This window comes from Myxocyprinus asiaticus, chromosome 2 (genome assembly GCF_019703515.2).
Source record: "Myxocyprinus asiaticus isolate MX2 ecotype Aquarium Trade chromosome 2, UBuf_Myxa_2, whole genome shotgun sequence".
Lineage (NCBI taxonomy): Eukaryota > Metazoa > Chordata > Actinopteri > Cypriniformes > Catostomidae > Myxocyprinus > Myxocyprinus asiaticus.
In genome coordinates this window covers 16196635-16219213 of record NC_059345.1, presented here as the reverse complement: position 1 = coordinate 16219213, position 22579 = coordinate 16196635, and the positions used below count along the sequence as shown (strand labels likewise).

The window sequence follows — 22579 nt, the reverse complement described above, 5'->3', positions numbered from 1 at the left end:
GTATTCATTAATGTTTTCCATTATACTGTGATGCTCAGTTGTGCAGCACTTTATTTGACAAAAAAAATAAGACCAATTTTGTGTTTTAAATTATGCTGTGAAAATCTTTTCAGAAGCACTTCATTTAATAAAAAAAACAAATGGTATGTTAAAGTAATTGTTCTATTTTTATTTGATTCAAGTTTTATGACTTAATTTTAAAATGAATAAAAAATTAAATGGAAAACATAGGATTTGGGGAAAAAAAAAACTTAAATCAAAGTTAACTTAATTGAAAAACACTTTAAGGAAACATTTTGTTTTTTTAATTATTATTATTTATTATTTAAATGTATATTTACCTTTTTAAAAAAGCTAAAAGAGTATGTTCAATAGCATATTACCAATTTTTGATGTGAAATCGAAATTGGTATCAAGAATCATAAAATTTTACTGGTATTGGTACTGACTACTAAAATTTTGGTATCGTTTTTTTTTTTTTTTTTTTTTCAATTTGGAACGCCCAGTTCCCAATGCGCTCAAAGTCCTCGTGGTGGCGTAGTGACGTGCCTCAATATGGGTGGCGGATGATGAATCTCAGTTGCCTCCTCATCTGAGACCGTCAATCCACACATCTTATCATGTGGCTTGTTGAGCACATAACCGCGGAGACGTAGCGCATGTGGGGGCCCGCACTATTCTCCGCGGCATCCATGCACAACTCACCACGTGCCCCACCGAGAGCAAGAACCACACATTATAGCGACCACTAGGAGGTTACCCCATGTGACTCTACCCTCCCTAGCAACCAAGCCAATTTGGTTGCTTAGGAGACCTGGCTAGAGTCACTCAGCACGCCCTGCATTCAAACTCGCGACTCCAGGGGTGATAGTCAACAATTTTGGTATAGTGACAACCCTAGATTGGACAAAATTTCTCAGCCGCTGAGACTTTTTTCATAGATTGCAAAAACATAAATGAAATGTATTTGCTGAACTGTCATGTAAATAATGTCCCCATGCATGGTTCTCAAAAAGCGTTAATTTTCTTTAATCAAAATATAATTTCTTTTGATATTGGGGTAAAATATAACCTTGATATGTTCTTGAAAGTATTTGTGAGATTCTTGAGGTTTTTTCTCACAGGCCATCTCCCTCATGAACATTTAAAAGTACCTCACTAGGACTTTTCATTGTGCAATGTTTACACTATGCAATGTAATATTGTCCAAAATAATCTCATGTACAATATGTAAATTCAAATTCATGTTTATTCTACCACATGTGCATACCTTTACCTCTGCTACACATTACATTCCCCCATACACATATCTATTCTGTACATATGTTATTCTGTCTTTCTATGCATATTCTATTTTATCCACCTTTTTCTGAGGGAAAGGTGGATTACTCTGCGTCTAGCTAATGCATGTCTGTGTGCTCTGGGAACTTCTTATACCGAAGACAAATTCCTTGAGTGTGCGCATACTTGACAATAAAGCTCATTCTAATGTAAATAATAAAAAATAAAAAAAATACTGATAAATAATTTTTGGGAGATTTATTGATTGGGATTGGGACTTAATTTAGGTTCAGAAGTGCAAATAGAAAGAAAAGTACCTGCAATGACACTTTAAAAAGTATGTTAAAAGCAAGAAATAAATAAAAATAAATAAAAAACTAATTAAAATTTAATAAAATAAAATAAAATAAAATAATCAAATAAGCCTGTTGATATAAAATGGAAACCCTTAAGTGATACTCACCCGATAGTAATCTGAGCTGTAGATATCTCTGGACATCCCAAAGTCTCCGATCTTCACTAACAGGCCATTTCCCACAAGGCAGTTGCGGGTGGCCAGGTCACGATGTACAAAATGCTGAGAGGACAGGTAGACCATCCCTGCCGCTATCTGTGTCGCGATATGAAGCATCTGGGAGAGACCAAGCTCCCCGTTAGACTGCATCGGTTGTCCATCCACGAGGATCATGGCGTCTGGACCATGGGCTCTGAAATGTTATAAAGTTGGGGAGACAAAATGTTAGGAAAGTTGTGTTGGTTGTGTGATTGCCCTACCGCTTCCTTCACTCAGCGAAAATGACTTGGCATAAGGTGGCTGTTAACAAGGCTTGATTGTAATTTGTGCATCACTTCTGGTCAGTGGCTCTTCAACACCATGCTCTTCAATAATGTGTTGAAGAGCTCACAATCAGGGCTCTAACAATCTTTTCAGCAGCACCGCTACTTTGATATAATATACACTGACTTGTCTGGTGTGCTTTAGAGTATGTTCTCATTATTTGCCTTTAATTCATCTGCATGAAGCCTTACTGAAGCTAGAATTCACAAAATGCTTTGATGTCCATGAATATCAACCAGTCTTGAATCATTGCAGCATCTAAAAAAATAATTTCATCATCCATCTGCAGAAGTGTGAGAAAATATTATCCTACTTCACAAAAGAATAATTTCTTATCTCCTGTTGCACATCATCACTTCGCTTTTACAAGACAGTCATCTAACTCCCGAAGTCTATCTTCACTATTCTCCCCTGCAAATGACAATTCACATGACCTGAACCTACCATGCGATAAAAAATTAAGTTTAACCATAAGCTGCCATTCAGCATCCTAAAAACTAGGGATGAGTCTCTAAATTTAGGGAGCTGACTCACTGTCTAATGTCTACATAAACAGCATTCTAACAAAAAGGGACCTGTGGTGAATATCCTGTGTGTTTTAGCGTTGCCCTGGAATTGGAGCTCATTTGCCAATCAAATGCAGACACTGATCGGTGTCACCCGCAAACAATCAGATGGAGGAGATTTAAACACCGGAGGAAGAGGAAGATGGGGAGCATCAACTCCAAGGCATGACACTAATCCTCTTCTCTCTCTCTTTCAATTCCAGACTCCAGCAATGAGTGAGCGTCGATCACCGCACGCATTCCACGGAAGCTTCACGAAACACCGGATTCAGGAACACAGACACCCCAGCACACTCACCCTGCCCTTGCACCGAAGACACCACGCACCATTAAGTTCTTCTTTGACTTACTGTCACAATAAAACACCCCCTTTGTGGGACTGTGCACTTAAGAATAATTGTCTGTGCCTCATTCATCCTGCCACAGTGGTGGAGAATGCTGGCTGAAATAAAGAAAATGAGGTCAGACAATGAAACTTACCCCAATTCCCCAACTGGTTTTTCCACAGGTCCAGCTCTCTCTCTGGAAACAACGGAAGAGCTCATGCGTCAGCTCGCGAACATCTCCCTCTGCCAGCAACAAATCACGGAGCAACTTTCAGCATGTCAAGAGCGGGTGGAACAGGAGCTCATGCAGCTGCGATTGGAAGCTGCTGCTCACGTACCAATCCCCGAACACTGTGCCGGAGCTAGTCAGCTGATCACCAAGTTAACGGAGCATGATGACGTGGAGGCGTATCTGCATACATTCGAGGTAATAGCTGAAAGGGAGGGGTGGGATATGAGCGAGTGGGCGAGAGCGTTTGCGCCCTTCCTAACAGGGTAAGTGCGGCGTGCCTACTACGCACTCAGCCCAGCCTCCGTTGATGACTATAAAGAGCTAAAGAATGAGATCTTGGCACGGGTGGGGCTTTCACCGGTATGTGCGGTGCAGCACTTTCATGAATGGGTGTATGATGCTCAGGTTTCCACCCGTGTACAGGCTTCGCAGCTATCCCGTCTAGCCCGTCTATGGCTGTTGTCCAGGCAACCGACACCAGTACAGGTAGCGGAACGTGTAGTGGTGGACAAGTTCCTCTGGTCCCTCCCCCGCATGCAACAGCGGGCTGTAGGAATGAGGAACCCCAGACTCTCGCCGCCCTAGTGGAGGCTGTGGAACTGGTGGAGGTGATGCAAGCCCTTGGCGGCAGCGAGAAAGCTGGCACCTCAAACACCGGAAAACACACCAGGAAAGGCGACCACTGGAGGGCACCTCATGGCCAGTAAGCAGACCAGCGACACCGTCCGCTCGGGAGGAACCCATGCCCACGGACCCAAACCCCCCGGAGGCCCGAGCCTGGCTGGCAGGTTGCGTCGTTCACCAAGCAGTGCCCCGGGAAGCCCCGGAAAGGGAGGTGAAGGTCGAGGGCCACTGTGTGAAAGCCCTCCTGGATTCCGGGAGCACCGTAAGTCTGACCCAGCCCCATATAGTTTTCCCCCGACCACACAGCAAAGCCTCAATCCCCATCACCTGTGTGCATGGCGACCTATGTGTGAGGCTGACGTGGAACTGACCGCCATGCTTGCCCGGACCGCTGAGAGCGTAAGGCTGGAGTGGAACCCTCCACCATGCCCTGAGCCCTCACGGCTTGATGATTGGTTCATGGGTTCAGAGCAACGCTCACGGCCGTGCCCTGCCCCAGTCCTATTCTTCCCAGAGGTTCACGAAGAACTCACAAACTCATGGTGGGCACCTTTTACTGCCCGGACCCGATTTCTGGGTTCATCCGCTCTCACTACCCTCGATGATGGGGTGGCCAGGGGGTACACGGAGATTCCTCAGGTGGATAAGGCGGTTGCAGTGCACTTGTGCCTGCAAAGTGCCACCACCTGGCGGAATCGTCCGAGACTCCCATCCAGGGCCTGTAAGTCTACATCGTCTCTGGTGGCCAAGGCTTACATTGCCTCCGCCCTGCATGCCATGGCCCTCCTGCAAGTACACCAGGCCAAGGCATTGAAAGAGCTGCACCTGGGTAGTCCTGATCCCGAAATGATGCAGGAGCTGCGCTCAGTGACCGATCTCGCCCCCTGGGCGACGGTCACGGCACGGGCACTCGGGCAGGCGATGTACACCTTGGTGGTCCAGGAGCGGCACCTTTGGCTGAATCTGGTCGAGATGACACCAACAAGGTCCACTTCCTCAATGTTCCCATCTCCCAGGTTGGCCTATTCGGCAACACCATTGAGGACTTTACCCAGAAGTTCTCAGCGGTAAAGAAGCAGATGGAGGCGATTCAACACATCCTGCCCCGGTGCAGTTCAAGGTCCTGCACTCCGTCTGCTCACCGTCGAGGGCATCCCCCTGCGGCTGCAACTCAGGCAGCTCCGCCCCAGCCTGAGCCAACCGCTTGGCCCTAGTGTAGAGCCCCCCACAGGAAGCTGATGCCCCCGTCTCACGGTCCGGAGCTAAAAGCCCCAGAAAGGCCCCCAAGCACCCCTGAGATGGATGACCCAGGGAAGAAGAGGCCTGATGGAAGCCCGGAGCTGGTATCCAGACCACTCCGTCCCCCGGTGGAGGGCCAGGAGAAGATTCCTATGCGATTAAGTTCGACCGGCGCCCGCCTGTGTTCAGCGGCGTCCACTTCACCTCAGTGAGGGGCAAGAGCATTGCTGCCCTCTGTGCGGAGATCGCGACCCTTCTGCAGAAGGACGCGATAGAGCCGGTCCCTCCAGCCAAGATGAAGAAGGGGTTCTACAGCCCCTACTTCATTGTGCTGTGGGTTGAAATGCGGTGGGTTGCAGCCAATCTTGGACCTGCGAGTACTGAACCGGGCCCTGCACAGACTCCCGTTCAAGATGCTGACCCAGAAACGCATTCTGTCATGCGTTCGGCATCAAGATTGGTTCGCGGCGGTAGACCTGAAGGACGCGTATGTCCATGTCCTGGTTTTGCTTCGGCACAGACCCTTTTGAGGGCTGGGCATATCAGTACAAGGTCCTCACCCTTCGGCCTGTCCCTGTTGCCTCGTGTCTTTACAAAGGTCGCAGAGGCAGCCCTTTGCCCGCTAAGGGAAGTGGGCATCCACATCCTCACTTATCTCAGTGACTGGCTGATTCTAGCCCGCTCTCGAGACCTGTTGTGTGCGCACAGGGACCTGGTGCTCAGGAACCTTAGCTGGTTGGGGATTCAGGTCAACTTGGAAAAGAGCAAGCTCTCCCCAGTTCAGAGCATCTCTTTTCTCTGGATGGAGTTAGACTCGGTCTCCATGATTACATACCTCTTGGACGAGCACGCGCAGTCTGTGCTGAGCTGCCTGAAATTGTTCAGGTTGAGGACAGCGGTCCCACTGAAATATTTTCAGAGGCTCCTGGGGTATATGGCATCCTCGGCGGTGGTCACGCCGCTCGGGTTGATACAAATGAGACCACTTCAGCACTGGCTTCAGACTCGAGTCCTGAGATGGGCATAGCACTGTGGCACGCATCATGTGGCCATCACGCTGATCTTCCGCTGCACGTTCAGCCCTTGGACAGACCATGCATTTTTGCGGGCAGGGGTCCCCTTACAGCAAGTGTCCAGGTGTGTCATGGTTATGACAAATGCCTCCAAGTTAGGCTGGGGTGCTGTGTGCAATGGGCACACAGCCGGAATACTCTCACATGATCCTGAGACCCCGACCGGGCTATGTGTCCAAGGTTCCCATGACTCCTTTTAGGGATCAGGTGGTGAGCCTGCAAGCACTGCCCTGGGAGGAGGCAGACCCAGCCTTGTCGTTGCTGTGTCCGGTGCATGCTTTGTGCATCTACTTGGATCACACGCAGAGCTTTAGATGCTCTGAGCAGCTTTTTGTCTGCTTTGGCGGACAGCGGAAAGGGAACGCTGTCTCCAAATAGAAGCTTGCCCACTGGATCGTGGATGCCATCGCTTCGGCATACCAGGCCCAGGGTGTGCCCCCCCTTTGGGTTATGAGTGTGGCGTCCTCCTGGGCACTAGCCAACGGCACCTCTTTAGCAGCGGGCTGGGCAACACCCAATACTTTCATGAGATTTTACAGTCTCCGGGCTGAGCCGGTTTCATCCTGTGTGTTGTCAGGTACAAACAGGTAAATTGTGGGACAGCTGGCCGGGTGTACCGCTTGCACACAGCGCCTTTCCCCTCCAGGAGGGGAAGATGTGTGCTTTTTTCCCCCATGCGAGTTCACGAGACAGTGGACCCTGGATATCCTTCCTCCCAAGTCCTGTGGACAGCGAATTCGGTGGATGAATTCGTAGCCGGGCCCAGTACGTGTGCTAGGATACCCTGTACTGGGGTGGGTGCACCACATGTGCTGGTTACCGCTCTAACCACTTGTGATGTATTTTCCGCAGTACGGTTTCCCTGTTGGTAAATTCATGTCTCACTTGGGCAGAGCTCCCTCTGCCTCTGGTCGCCGTGTTTGTAGAGCTCCTCCTCTCTGGGTAGGACCTACCACAGCACCTCTTCCACATGTGGCTGGCAAGCCCATGTGTCATATTTTCCACATGTTAATCTCCCCTTCGTGTAGGATGTTGTCCCTGATGCGAGTACATATGGCCCCAGCCGAAAAAGTCTTCACTCTATGGGGAGACTGGTGCAGCCTGTTCCCATTGTAGATATGTCTGGTAACCCCCCCCCCCCTCCCCCCCCGGGTGCGAGGGACTGTGAGATATTCTTGGGGGCTTTAGGGGAGGCTATGTGCAGACCGGGTGCACCTGCTATTGGGCACGCAGCGGATTGCTTGCACCCGCAGTCCACGTAACACAGTTCAGCTAGTTGTGGCGTTTCGTATAGGGACCCCTAGTGTCACTACATTGACACAACATCGAGTGAGTGACAGATAGGGAACATCATGGTTACTGTTGTAACCTCTGTTCCCTGATGGAGGGAACGAGACGTTGTGTCCCTCTTTCCACAATGCTGTACTACCCGCTGAAATGGCCGGGACCCTGTCTCGGCTCCTCAGCGCAAAACCTGAATGAGTGTTTGCGAGCCAGCTCCTTTTATACCTGTATGTCCAGTGGAGTGGCATGCAAATTCCACTCGCCAAGTCCCAGTGGCCTTTTCTCAAAGATCAGAGGTGTTTGGGGCTCCCAAAAGCGACCCCTAATGTCACTACATCGACACAACGTCTCGTTCCCTCCATCAGGGAACGGAGGTTACAACAGTAACCAAGACATTTTGTTTGCCTTCAGAAATTCCAAGAGATAACTTAAATCAACATGTTAAAATAGAAAGCCAACATTACCATTACAAGCACAGTGCCAACTTACACAAATGATGTGATCAAACATTCTAATATGTATTATTATACAGTATATAGTTATTTCTACGAAATGCAGAGTTATTTTAATAAACTATTCTTTACATCCTTAAATTTGTTTTAGTGTCTCTTACTGAACGTGCAATCATGCTTATATTCAAATATATTAAAAAAATGATGTTTATGAAAAACAAAATTGACAAGTTGCGATGAGATAGAGGCCCATAGTACAAAGTTGTCAGGGGGTCCAAAAATCCTAACGGCGCCCCCTGATCAGCACTCTTGGATGACACTTGTCCAATCACATTGAGCATCTGAACTAACTGACATTTCACAAGTTCACATTCTCACAAAATCTTAAGAGTGATGAACATAAACAGATTTGGCTTGCTGGTCACAATGGGATGAGACTTGACTCCAAATCTAATAATTAGGGAGGTGAAGAGATGCCAGAATTGTCACCTGAGTGAGGTAATCAGCAGTTTATATACCCTTGAGTTTCATTAACAGGTTAGATGAATATGCTCATCCCGAACATTCATTTAGAACTCCATATAATGTGAAAATTAAACACTACCTTAAAAATTTATTGAGATCTCCGTGCTTCATGTATTCAAACATCATTATGAGAGGGTCACCATCCACGCACACGCCGTAAAACTTCACAATGTGCTCATGTTGGAGGTTGGTAAGGAGCTCAGCCTCCCGTTGAAAATCTTTTCTGGCAGCCAGGGTCGGATCTTTGAGAGTCTGAGAGAAAGATAGCACTTTCACTCTTAGTGGTGAACAGACAATTACAAATGTATACTGAAAAACTAAGTACATTTATAGACAGTAAAAAAATTTTGCTTTTACGTGCACCTTCAAACTGTGTCCAGCAATAGAGTAGCCTCACCCAAGAGCTTATAGCATGGGTTCTCAACCTTTTCTGGGGGTCTGCATCCCATTTTTTGGTTACAAATTGTTGCAACACTTCACCCCCACCCACATCAAGTTTAGCTAATATATATATATATATATATATATATATATAAACATGCTGACATTTGCATCTCTGGTGACCCCACGCAGGGTCACCACCCCAAGGTTGAGAACCTATGGCTTACAGCATCACAAAAGCAATCTCAGACATTTTTGTCCAATCTCAGACATTTCACAAATAAACCTAAAAAGGCCCCTCAAATGTACCACTGGCCATTTCATTGTGAGCCCTATTCCTACCGATTAAATTATAACAGCCTCAACAACACATGGTGCAATTTTATTTTAATTACAGAATTCCCCCGATCACTCTGACATAAGCCGAGGGAGGCATCGACAGAGAATGGCATGCATGCCACAGATGGCAAAGTACTCATTTGTTTCAGGGGATCTGTTAGCATCATGCGGCTCAATACAGTCCTTCCGCACTGACGAACAAACACGCTGTCACTCTATTGCACAGATCTGCCTGGGGAACTGGCCTGGGCTCATAAAGACATATCCTCATAATACTAGAGGATTTTCAAAGCATTTTCTGTTATCTCTCTGATGTGAAAGTTTCAAAAGGCTCTGGTGAGGCAGTACATTGAATTAAAGGAGGAAGGTCAGATGGGCTGAGAGCTTCCTAATGGTTAAATTATATTAAAAAGTAGTTGTAAACAATACTATCACTGCCAAGACTTAGTTCTGTTCTCATTTTGCAGTTATTTATGAGTTATAATAACTTATTTATGATTATATTGAGGAATTGACTATGGCAGTGTTTTTTTTTTTTCTTTAGCTTATCTTATATTTTAAGCAGAACATTTTCCAAAATAAACTACTGTAAGCGTCCAGCATTGTTAACCATGGTATCCAAACGCTTTAATTGGAATACTAGAGAAAACAAATTAAGACCTCGGGAAACACTGTTAATGCAGATTCTAGCAGTTACACAGAGACTACATTTGAATTGAACACGAAACGTGTTCAATATCATGTCCTGTTAGCTATGTTTTGTCCATGTTGTATCAGTTCAAGTTTAGTTAGCTCTGTTTTTGTTTTATGGTTTCATGCGTGTTTGAGTTAAGTCTTGTCTTTAACATTCATGTTTTCTGGGTATTGCTGATTTGTGGACTTTTATTTTTAAATTTGCCTTCTGTGATCTTCCTGTTTCCCATTTTGTCATGTGTCCTGTTTCCACTGGTTATTTGTCCTGTAAGTTTTTAGTGGCCTATTGCACAAAGCTAGTTGAATAAACTCAGAGTTTCAGAGTAAATTTCAGGTTTACAAAACCAGAAAGAGCTAAACCGGTTTAGATCGGGTTAATCTTTTTCAAGACGCTCGATACAAACACTCTGTCAACTCACAATTTGATCCTGAGTTAATGATTAACCCTGAAGAGTGTGCACATGAATGAGTGACATTTGCCATGAACAGCCAATGCGTGAAGCTTTAATTTAAATTAAAGTGTGAGAATAACCTTACAAGGTTTTCAGCATTATGTACTGCATACAGGTACAGTATGTAAAGAAATGCAAAGAAACAAAGAAATGTGGTGCTCAAAAGATACAAGGTTCCCTGATCACACAAATAAACAATTTTATATTTTATCTTAATATATATAGGCCTAAAATATTAAATCATAATATAAACATTTAAATGTTTTAAATGTATACATTTCCCCTTGAAGCGCACTTTAATTTGGAGTGAAAGATTCAGGGGGAGTGACTTTGTTGTGTCAGAGATGTCACTTTACTCACTTACATCAGTTTGCGATCTGTAACCCAGAATAAATCTTGCTACGGAGCAGGTTAGCCGTGTAGCGTAAGTTGCTATGGCGATGAACACTTGTAAAAACCGACCCACCTTCTTGAGACAGAAAACCAGAGTTTGCTCAAACTAAACTCAACCTTACCTGGTTAGCCACTGAAACTGCCTTCATGCAACAGGCCTTAGGTCTTTGTTATTTTGATTGGTTATTGGTTTATTAGTCTTGTTTAGCCACTGGTTCTTGTTTCATTCTCCTGTTATCATGTTACCCTTGTTTGTGTATTTATAGCCCTATGTTTTGTTCAGTCTTTGTGGAATGTTGAAGTTGTGCGATGGTTTTTTGGTGTAGTGTCTATGTTTTGTGTTTACTGTTTTTTAATTCTTTGCTGTCAGATATGTTTTTGTCAAGTTTTATTAAACTACACTTGGGTTCTAAAACTTCTCTCCATAAGCCATCTGAATGTTGCAAAATCGTATTCACAACCCATAATGTGTTGTATTTGAGTGAAACAGGATATTTAACAAGAAAAACAAAATGTAGGGTGGGTTTTGCTTTTACTCATCAGGAACGGATTGGAATGTGTAAAGTTAGAATCCCACTTTGGAGCCAGATGTTTGGAGGCAAGGGGTTGGAAAGTAAAAGGGCTTGATGATGTCATTCAAAAAGGAAAGTAATTTTCAGAGGTTTTCATTAAAAAATACGAAGACTAAGGAACTAAGACCAGGAAGTAATTTGAAAGTCAACAGCTTTGTTGACATTAATGAGTGCAGTTCATCATTCCCAGAATAAAGGTAATGGAAAAATTAATCTATTTTGAGAAGTGTGAAGACCTTCATGAGCAAAGCCAGAAGAAGGTGCTTTAAATTGCAAAAGTGTCCCTCACCTTGACAGCTACCAGCATTTTATCATTATTGGGGCTGAGGTTGTAACATTCGGCCAGAAACACCTTTCCAAAAGCCCCCTCTCCTAGTTCCCGCTTCAGAACAATGTCCCTCCGTTTAATATGCTGCACATCTGTGAGAGAAATCGAGAAAAAAAAAAAACAACAACAACAACAACAAAAAAAAAAACGTGCTGGTTATTAAAGTTGTGTATTGCATCTCTAGGTTATCAGCTCATGGTAATGCAGTAAAATGAGTTGTTGGTCTGGATTTGAAATAGTGGCTTCACTTAATTGCTTTTTTGTTAGACACAAGGCAGAAATAAAGCAGAAAAAATTATATGATCAAAAGATTAGGAAAGTTTATGACTGCAGACACATCTTTTCTTTTTTGTTGAAAACATATATTAGTGGTGTTTGCCAATGCAAGCAGCACTATTTTTGTTGTTCATAGGGTTTGTTCTAAACCCATTAATTTAAGTAATTAACTTTGGGTAATTAATTTCTCCTGCACAATTAGTACTACACACAACATGAATGATGCCTCAAGGTTTGTTAAAAAGAGGTATACTATTACTTTTCTTTGCAATCTGGCAGACAATAACCCCACTGACTTTCATTGAAGGAGGGACACAAGTCATATCTAGGGACCAGGATATCATAGAGACTTGGGGGGTGGCCTCTTTTGGCTAGTAAGTAATCACTTAGAAACCACACAGAACATCCTACACAAATTTTTCACTCCTCATTACACTTGTGTATATGGTGGAGGGAAAATACAGTGGTTTAAACACCTTAGTAACCATATAGCAATGCCCTGACAACCACTCCCAACTCTAGTATCATGGCAGCAAGCTTTGCATGCACAAGCAAAACACAATTCATGTATTACCGGCTTAGTTGGAAACAATCCCATAGATTTTTAATGAGGAAATACAAGAATTCCTGTCAGTGATGCTAATATTTGACAATGATAAGAAAGGTCAAGGCACACAGTTATCCAAATAATATCATGGTAAGAGACAATGTCCCTTAGGAACAGGCACCAAAAAATTATTTTAGAAATGTAAGCCAATTCAAATGAGTGACAATCTGTATGCATCTGTGTTACATGTGTTAGCGCATACATGTACAAGAGTAAATAAAGGTTTCAATCGTGAGTTATTTGCATTGCGTAAAAGGTCAATTCTTGTGCAGATGGTGTTCTAGAATTGCTGCTCAAATTCGCAGCTGGATGTTTTCTGCATATTTTTTGCCGCCTCTGAGTTTGCTTTTTCAAAACAAAATGAGTGCAATGCAAATGAGAATCAATTGTAAAAGGTCTCTTTTCACCATCTGTTCAAAATTCACCTGGGACTTGTAATATTTTGCCATCAATGTCCATTGTCATTTCCAATTATTGGTGTGAATTTAAAGTAGCTTAAAAAGCAAACATTTTCTCCCACAAAAAATAAACTCTTATGGCTGCAAATATGACTCCATACAAACACAACAATAAGCACTATTATGTCCATACTGAGAACCTACACTTTGTTTATAAAGGTGGAGAATAAAAATTTACTCACATCCAAGTAAACTTTATCTAAGTGAAATTGCCAGTTAAATAATGTTATTATAAAAAGTTAATTTTTGTGTATGTCATCCACAAATATGAATTATTTTACAGATATGTACACATACTGTATGCACACATAATCATAGATGGCTGAGATGTTTTGTACATGTGAAATAGCATTTTTAATGTGAAGTCTGCTCTCAGAACACTCTTGTATCTGTCAATAAAACAATCATTTACTTTGTGCGTGTCAGCTGACCGAAATTAAATGATTTGTGGAAGAATTATTTGTTTTACTTAGTAAACATGACCTATAGTTGCTACAGTTAAGCCACACACAGGGATATTGTTAATTAATTTATATAGTGGAGACCAGGGCTGGTTGTCACATTTTTACTCCACTAAATATTTCACAGGGTGCATTTTTGAAAGTCTTTTAAATTTCTATATAGGCACATACCTTAAAGCAGGGCTATTCAACTTCATTGGTAAGTGGGCCGGATTGAAAAAATCTTCGGGGCATGCGGGTCAAGAATATTTAGTTAACATAAAGCTTCTATCAGATATCATAAAAAAAAAAAAAAAAACATAAAACAACCAGATAACCATAACATAGAGAAAAATTAAGACTTATTTTATAAATGGAGAAAATTGCTCTTGCATGTTTTTTGGTGAAGTTGCATCAGACGTTTCCCAAATCTAAGTTTGTTATACATGCAATGATATAAACATTTAAAATCTAATGATTACTTGACCAAATTAATGAACAGAGCTTTTGGTTTCTCAGAACTCACCAGGTATAGGTCTCTGCGGAACAGTAATGGGTGTTTTCAAACCGGGATGGGTATTTCTAAACTATCCAATGAAAGTAGGGAATTTCAATGTAGTAATCAGTGGGCGTTTCCAAATCAGGATGGGCGTTTATAAACTATCCAATGAAAGTAGGGAATCTCAATGGTTTGAAAATGCCCACTGACTGGAAAAAGTCCATTCCCTGTCTATCACTCACTCGATGTTGCGCCGATGTAGTGACACTAGGAGTTCGATCTTGAGAGCCCCAATCACCTTTGCTTAAAATAGAAAAGGCCAATGAAAATTGGCGAGTGGAATTTGCATGCCACTCTCCTCCCTGGACATACGGGTATAAAAGGAGATGGCGTGCATCACTCATTCAGAAAAGGCATTGGCCTTTTCTCCTTTTATACCCGTATGTCCGGGGAGGAGAGTGGCATGCAAATTCCACTCGCCAATTTTCATTGGCCTTTTCTATGTTAAGCAAAGGTGATTGGGGCTCTCAAGATCGAACCCCTAGTGTCACTACATCGACACAACATCTCGTTTCCTCCATAAGGGAACAGAGGTTACATCAGTAACCAAGACGTTTTTGTTCTGCAGACAGAGACATAAGTCTCGAACTCACGCTTTTTAGTCATCCATGATTTTAGTTCTTTAATCTTCCCATTCCGTCAAAATGACAGATAATGATGATTCGTGGCGCAACCTCTGGAAAGAGTCTAAAGTTGTGGTGCGACGTGCGTCTAGCATATGTTTACATAGGAAAATAATTGAAAAACAGCATGAACAGACACAACATGCGTTCGGTGTGAACAGCCCCTAAGACAACTGACAACCTCATGCGGACCACTGAAAATTTCAAACAGCCTGGATTTGGCCCGCAGGCCGCCAGTTGAATAGCCCTGCCTTAAATTCTTGACTACAAAAAAGTTTTTGAACACTTTCACAGTTATTGTCCAGAAAAAAAAAAAAAAAAAAAAAGATATATTTCAACAAACACATAATGTCCCATAGCGGGGCATGTAGGCTGTCACATTTTAAACTGCCATTTAACAGCTTATAATAGGCTTTTCAGTTAAATTTAAACAGTAGAACAATTATAAAACACACACACACACAAAAATAAGGAAACAATGAAAGTACGACAATATCAAACCATTGTTTTGGCCAACAGATGTAATTAACACATTTTATAAATTTAACTTGTGATAATGTGCACCAATAAAAATGTGATAACTTGCCTCAATCTGACATTAATAAAAAATACTCTTGTCCAGAGAACACAGTTTAACCCCTGAAAAGAGCATTATTTGACAAAAGCCACGATCATGGTTAACTGTGTATTGCATGCTCAAAAGTTTGTAAAACTAGAAAACCACAGGGTAAATCTGAGTCGAAAACATAGTGATGAACAGCACCATTTAACTAAATACTTTGATATGAACAAGAACACATAAAATAGTAAGCAGGGATTTCTCCATTTCTGACTTTTGATTAATTGAAATGTATTATCTGAACAAAAAGATTTACTGAAATTAGTCAGACTTCCCAATGCTCAATTTGAGAGAGAAGTCATTCTAGGCATAGTAGATTTGACTGTTATTAGATTTTGTAGATTTCAATCTCTAAAGTGGTGGAAAAGGTTGATAACTGACTGATCGGCCTATTGTTTTTAAAAACTATTCATTAAATGTTCAATTAAAATTCTTAGTCTTTCCTTACTGTGACGGGCACAGACATAGAGGCAGCAAAAGTCCAAAATAAATGAAATCCCATTTGAATAACGCCTTTCACAACACACATCATTTCAAAGCAGATTTACAGAAAATCATGCATTAACAGAAAATGAAACCGTAATATCTATAAAGTCTTAGAGTCATCATTGTGTAGTTTGATTAAATATGATTATGAAGTGTGTATAAAAATAAGTAATTAAATAATAATTGTATTTAGAAACCCAGTGAGTAAGCCGAAGGCGACTGTGGCAAGGAACACAAAACTCCATAAGATGCTGGTTAATGGAGAAAAATAACCTTGGGAGAAACCAAGCTCACTGTGGGTGCCAGTTCCCCTCTGGCTATCGGCATGAATAGAATGCCAATATTACTTATTTATGTGCAGTGCAAGTCATGGTTTAAAATTATTAAACTAAGCAAGTGTTAAAATTTGCTGCTTAATGCATTTGATTTTTTTTAACTATAAACTAGTCCGGTATACACCAGGGACTTTTATTTTGAAATGTTTATGCTCCAGAAAACCCAGATGAGTTTTTATTGTTATTCACAAGATATGAAGTTGGAGACATGAAATACTGTATGTGTGTATGTGCAGATTTAGCATTTTTCTTTGCACACTCTTGCTTCAAATTAGAACACATAATTATATAATCAAAACAACAAAAACTGCATTAAAGTGATGATACAAATATGGATGAATATAGTCATTGATGACCAATTTAGGGGCCGTTTACACGACAATGTTCTCAACTAAAAACGGATAACTTTTTATGCGTTTTGGCTGTTCGTTTACACGACAATGGCGTTTTGGGGCCTGAAAACGCAAACTTTTGAAAACGGGTTTCAAAGTTTTTGAAAACGATGCCATTATTGTCTCCGTGTAAACATACAAAAACGCGAATTTGTGAAAATGATGATGTCATGCGCATGCGTATTACGTGTTATATAAAGAATGATGGATTGATAGGCATCAATTTGAGATGTATAATTATCAATATGAATACTGGTGTCTGTGCAAATAACAATAATCAACAATTTATTCATTTGGAGTGTTTTGTATGGAGTGTGAACATTGTACAGAAGGCAGAACCTGCAATTTGAAATTCTTGAAATTAATGTATGGATTCAGATGGGAAAAAATTGATTTGTATTTAAAATGTTATTTATTTATTTTATTTTATTTGATGTACCTTCACCCTGCAATTCATTCACCCACCGCTTATGTATATAGCCTATAGAAAGAGATGTGATGCCATTTACAGTATTCAATGATATGCTTAAAATATGAAAACATGAGGCAGTGAAAATGCATGTTAGATCCAGTGTACACAAGACCTTTCTCTCCGTCAGAAGATATCCACATATCAGAGTTGTGTATGATATCCAAAACCAGTCAACATCAACAGCTAGTTATGTTAACTTACTCTCCTATCAGCCCAAGGGTCAGTAGGGGGAATACAGAAGGCAGGAGATGAAGTGATGGTAAAAATGTGCAGAGTTTATTGAATCATCTTGAGAGTTCAGTCTATAGGCATGTGCGCGAGTACTTCAAAACAGTACCCTAACCCTTCAAAACTACAGTGGCGGACTACAGGACTGTGTTTGTGCTGCTCAAAATTTTGAGTTTATTGATGCTTCTCCAGCAAAATAATTTTAGTAATAAAGCAACCTCATCCTCCGTCCAGACAAAATTGCTCGATGCTTCCGCCATCTTCATTGTTTGTACTCACTGCTCTGTGGAAGAATGCTTATGTGCGCAGTGTTTCTTTACGACGTGACATCGTCAACTACTGGCCTGGCATGCATAATACAGTGTTTTTAGTCGTTTTCATGGATCCGTGTGAACAGGGATCGTTTTGACAACGTTGTCGTCTGTACGCGAAACTTTTCAAAAACGTTGTCTTGTAAGCGTATCCTTAGACAGCAAATCCCCACGAGGTGTCAGTGATTGTTTCTATTTCACCTCCAGAGGTTGCGGTTACAAACATTTAGTAATTCAGTAGATGCTTTAATGAGATTTACAAATGAGGAACATAATCAATTTGTCATAAAAAAACTTGTAAGGTTGTACACTGGAACCTGCCAATGGAAATAAACTAATGACGATCTATCAGTGTTGATTTTTGCCAATAACGATAGTACCAAAAGCAGCTATCGATGCAAATTAATCAACAAAACAAATGAATCAGTCCACCTCTGTAGTACAGTCTTTTATTATTGCAGCAGTTTGCTCAACTGTAAAATTGTGACAAAAGACAGTGATCTGCCTACCTCGGCCTATAATCAACATGCTTGTTTGCAAGATTTGAAGTATTGTCATGCTGCATACATGCATATATAAACAGAAAAAAACAAAACATTATTTTATTTCACAAGTTTAAAAACGGTATCTTATTCAGTATAACCCCTTGCCATGATTCAATTTCAGGGCAACGAATCTTATTGATCGGAGTCAAAGACAATGACAAACAGCCAATATCCGTTGCAACTGTCCTCATCATTAAAACTCAAGCAGACTGAAACAGGTCAAGTCAAGGCTCAGGAGCCCGCTACTGTCTCCAAAACCTCATTTATATTCACTTGCTCTGCATGTAAGTGGTCTACAGGGTTTGTACTGTCCTCTGTGTGAACAATTACATGTGCACCTGCTGTTGGAGTGTGGGATAGGTTACCTTAACCTTCAGCATCCCACTCAACCAGTCAGCCCGACTCTCCCCGCGGCCTATTTTCCACATCCTGTTGTGGAAAGCCTCTGAATTAAAAGGCGATATCCCAGGACTCAATATCATTAATTTATTCTTCACCCAGACCATGCCCTCAAAGGCTCAAATAACAAACGACACACAGTCAGTTGTGTGAGCCCGCTTGCAGAGTTAAAACTCTTTATCTGTGTTTAGAAATGGTATGTGTGCTTTTCATTCTTAATTCTAAGTTCATAAAAATCTAGTTCCCTATCTGTCACTCACTCGACGTTGTGTCGATGTAGTGACACAAGGGGTCACTCTTGGGAGCCCGAGACACCTCTGGTCTTTGATAAAAGGCCAATGAAAATTGGCGAGTGGTATTTGCATGCCACTCCCCCGGACATACGGGTATAAAAGGAGCTGGTATGCAACCACTCATTCAGATTTTCTCTTCGGAGCCGAACGGTCATGCTCATTGAGCTGAATACTACTGTTCATTCACCTGGTGCACTGCAGAGAACACCCCTGGGCGCTTCGGCAGAAAAACTAGAGAGTATATTTTCTGAAAGAGCTTTTTCCCTCTAAAAGAGTATATATTTCTCTAAAAGAGCGCACACACTGACTTTTTAAAGATGCCTTTCCGATTGTGTGTTATTCCTGGTTGCGGTCGTTATCTCTCAACTTCGGATGGTCATGATCGCTGTCTTTCGTGTCTGGGCACGACCCACACTGAGGCAGCGTTTGTGGATGGTTCATGTTCTCACTGCGAGAACATGACAATGACAATGTTGCGGTCACGGCTTGCTTTCGTAAGAAAGTAAGCCACCCCAGCGGCTCCCCGCCTCGGTCCTTCTACCTACAGGTATGAGGCCAGCGCGGCTAGCACTGGGGTGATATGGGGACCCCAATGGGATCGTCTCCGCCGGGTAACCTCCCATTCCCCAGCACGCTCGTCTGCCCCAATCGGGCTTCCAGATGAGTTTGCCGGCTCGTCTCACGGTGAGTCTGGCTTCTTGTTCAGAGCCAGCGAAGATGATGAGCTCTCGAGCGCAGCATCGGAGAGCGGGCTTGTCCAATTGGATGCAGAAGCCTCAGCTGGGCTTTCCCCTTCGGGGACGATTGCCCAGTCACAGGCCGATGCCAAAATGACAGACATGCTTTCCCGGGCGGCCGCGAGTGTCGGGTTAGAGTGGAACCCTCCGCTCTTCCCTGAACCCTCACGGCTTGATGATTGGTTTCTGGGCTTGCGGCGCCGCTCAAAGCAGCCACGCCCCGCTCCAGTGCCATTCTTCCCGGAAGTGCATGAGGAGCTGACGAAGTCGTGGGAGGCACCTTTTACTGCCCGGCCCCGATTCCGCAGTTCCCCCGCTCTCACTACCCTTGATGGCGGGGCTGCCAGGGGCTATACGGTGATTCCCCCGGTGGATAAGGTGCTCGTGGTGCACCTATGCCCGCAGAGCGTCGACACCTGGCACAGACACCCTAAGCTCCCGTCCAAGCCCTGTAGGCTCACGTCGTCCCTGACAGCTAAAGCCTACAGCGCTGCTGGACAAGCTGCCTCTGCCCTGCACACCATAGCTCTCATGCAGGTACACCAAGCCAAGGCACTGAAAGAACTGCACGAGGGTAGTTCCACCCCAGATTTGATGCAAGAACTGCGCTCGGCGACCGACCTCGCTCTCTGAGCGACGAAGGTCATGGCGCGGTCTCTCGGGCAGACGATGACCACACTAGTGGTCCAGGAGCGCCACCTTTGGCTCAACCTGGTCGAGATGGGCAAGGCCGACAAGACACGGTTCCTTGCTGCCCCATTTCCCAGGCGGGCCTATTTGGCGACACCGGCGAGGACTTTGCCCAGCAAGGAAGCCGACGCCACCCGTCTCACAGCCAGCGCCAAAGAACCCACGGAGGTCCTCAAAGCGCCCCTGAGACTGGCAACCCAGGGACGAAGGAACCCACTCACGTGGAGCTGGTAAGTTGACCACTCCATCCCATGGTGGAGGGCCGGGTGGAAAATCTTTTGTTGCCTTTTTGTTTGATTTCGCTGTATGCCCAAGTGGCTGCGGTACCCAACAGTTAAGCAAAAGAGCGGCTTCCTTCCTCCCTGGGTCACATACCCGGTGTGTACGGTCGTCACCACGACTACCATCCACGGGCTTTTTCTTGCAGGATTGGCGCTCCAGCAGTGCCCTTTCCGCCCCTGAGCGCCCAGCTGTGGCACACATCCGCCCCCGATGTGGCAGTCTCCACGGGTTACGAGGACAGGCCTCTTCCTTCCCTGTCCCAGGCTGTTCCGGGGGTGGTCACAAGGAGCCAGGTAAGTGCTTCGATGTCCCTAGACTCAGCATGGCCACGACGTGGTGTGGCACCTCGCGCTCCGCCCCGCCGCGAGGCCCCACCTGCCGGTACGTCCGACGACGTTGTCCCCTTGGTCCCCCTCGTGCGGAACTTGGACTCGTGGCTCACGCTTTCCAATCCGTCGCGATGGCTGATCCGGACCGTACGACTCGGCTACGCGATTCAGTTCGCCAGGCACCCGCCCAGGTTCAGCAGTATTCACTTCACCTTGGTCACAAGCCCCGAATGAAACATTAAATCTGCCCTAAGGCAGACCACCTGCATCGCTCGATAGCTCCTCCGGGTAGAACGAGTGTGCTGGGGGATGGGAGGTCCGCGGGGGTTGAGCTGGCGGAAATGCTTCCATGTCCACATCCAGATCATCCACGGCGCTCGCTGGCCCGGCTGCCTGAGTATCAGCCCAGTACGGACCGGGCTGGGAAGCAGCCGTGGTGGATCCCTGCTTCACGAAGAAGGAGGTGAGCCACGACCGCAACGTTCTCATGGGCATGTTCTCGCAATGAGAACATAACCCCTCCATGAATGCTGCCTCTGCGTGCTGGCGCCACAAGCACTCGAGACAGATCTCATGGGAATCCGGAGGGGAGAGATAATGGCCACATCCAGTAGCACAAAGGCGAAAGGCCATCTTTAAAAAGACGCAAATCGTTTGTGTGAGCTCTTTTAGAAGAAAATATACTCTTTAGAATATACTCGGCCGCCGAAGCGCCCAGGGGAAGCACAACACTTGACCGTGCGAGGGTGACCGCTGATATGCGCCATAAATCCAGCAGCGTAAGCGTTGGTGACAGGGACGAACACACATGCATTCGGCTCCGAAGAAAAAATCTGAATGAGTGATGCACGCCATCTCCTTTTATACCCGTATGTCCGGGGCGGAGAGTGACATGCAAATTACACTTCCCAATTCTCACTGGCCTTTTCTATTTTAAGCAATGGTGATTGGGGCTCTCAAGATCGAACCCCTAGTGTCACTACATCGACACAACGTTGAGTGAGTGACAGACAGGGAACGAAGTAACTGCACCTGCTGCTTAAAGTCCCTATTACAGTTTTTCTCAATCACTTTGGCTCATTTTCTAAATTGTAAGTGCAATTGTCACAACTGTTTTATGGGACATCTCAACTCTATTGCATGTCTGCAAAATGTTTTAACAAAATGTAGAGCTTTTTAGATACCGATTTCAACAGTAGGTGAAAGTTTACTGGGAAAAGACAATACTGTACAGTACTGTAGTGCACAGTAAAAGGATATGCACATTTATATGTATAAAGTAAATGTATTTTTGTAGCAATGTGTTACATGTAACCAGAAAATTCACATTTGCATGTCCAATTTTATACATTTCTTACATGTAAAGTCATATGTAGTGAACAGAAAATTGCCACCAAATTATATCCATGCAAGTAAAAAAAATTAAAAAAACAAATTAAAAAACCTGCAATAATAAAAACCTGCAGTAGTTCTGTAAAAAAAAAAAAAAATTGTTTAGCAGAAATCACAAACAACACAAGCACCACATCTCTGTGATGAGCGCAAGGTATTTTAGAATACTATTGACAAAGTAGTGGAATTCAAAAGTTTACATGGCTAATATTTTTCTTTTAAACTGATTATTTTAGGTCTATCCTTCAACCGGATGGAAACTGCATTCGGATCCAGCTCAGTCGGATAATTGTTTTGTTTACGTGAAGGGATTTAAATCCAATTGAGCTATCAGTCGGATTATGAACAGATTATTTGGTTGCATGTAAACGTGGCCAATGCATATGTTTGCACTTCTGCAGTTAATTAAGAATGTAAATTCTAAGACTTTAGTCATTAATCTTACAGTTAATACAATGTCTTTTTTAATCATTGGCCCCTAACACTTATTTAGTTTACAAATATTAAA

At 43.5% G+C, this 22579-nt stretch overlaps 1 protein-coding gene across 1 annotated transcript in view; it reads right to left on the bottom strand.

Annotated features, from left to right (window-relative positions):
* The window catches only part of LOC127413494 (NT-3 growth factor receptor-like), a 259870-nt gene that overhangs the window by 33043 nt on the left and 204248 nt on the right, over positions 1-22579 (bottom strand). Inside the window, exons 13-15 of the mRNA XM_051650682.1 lie at positions 11560-11690; positions 8520-8692; positions 1745-1988 (exon numbers count right to left, since the gene is read on the bottom strand). Of these exons, the coding sequence (XP_051506642.1) occupies positions 1745-1988; positions 8520-8692; positions 11560-11690 (548 nt within the window). The remainder of the gene's footprint in view (positions 1-1744; positions 1989-8519; positions 8693-11559; positions 11691-22579) is intronic.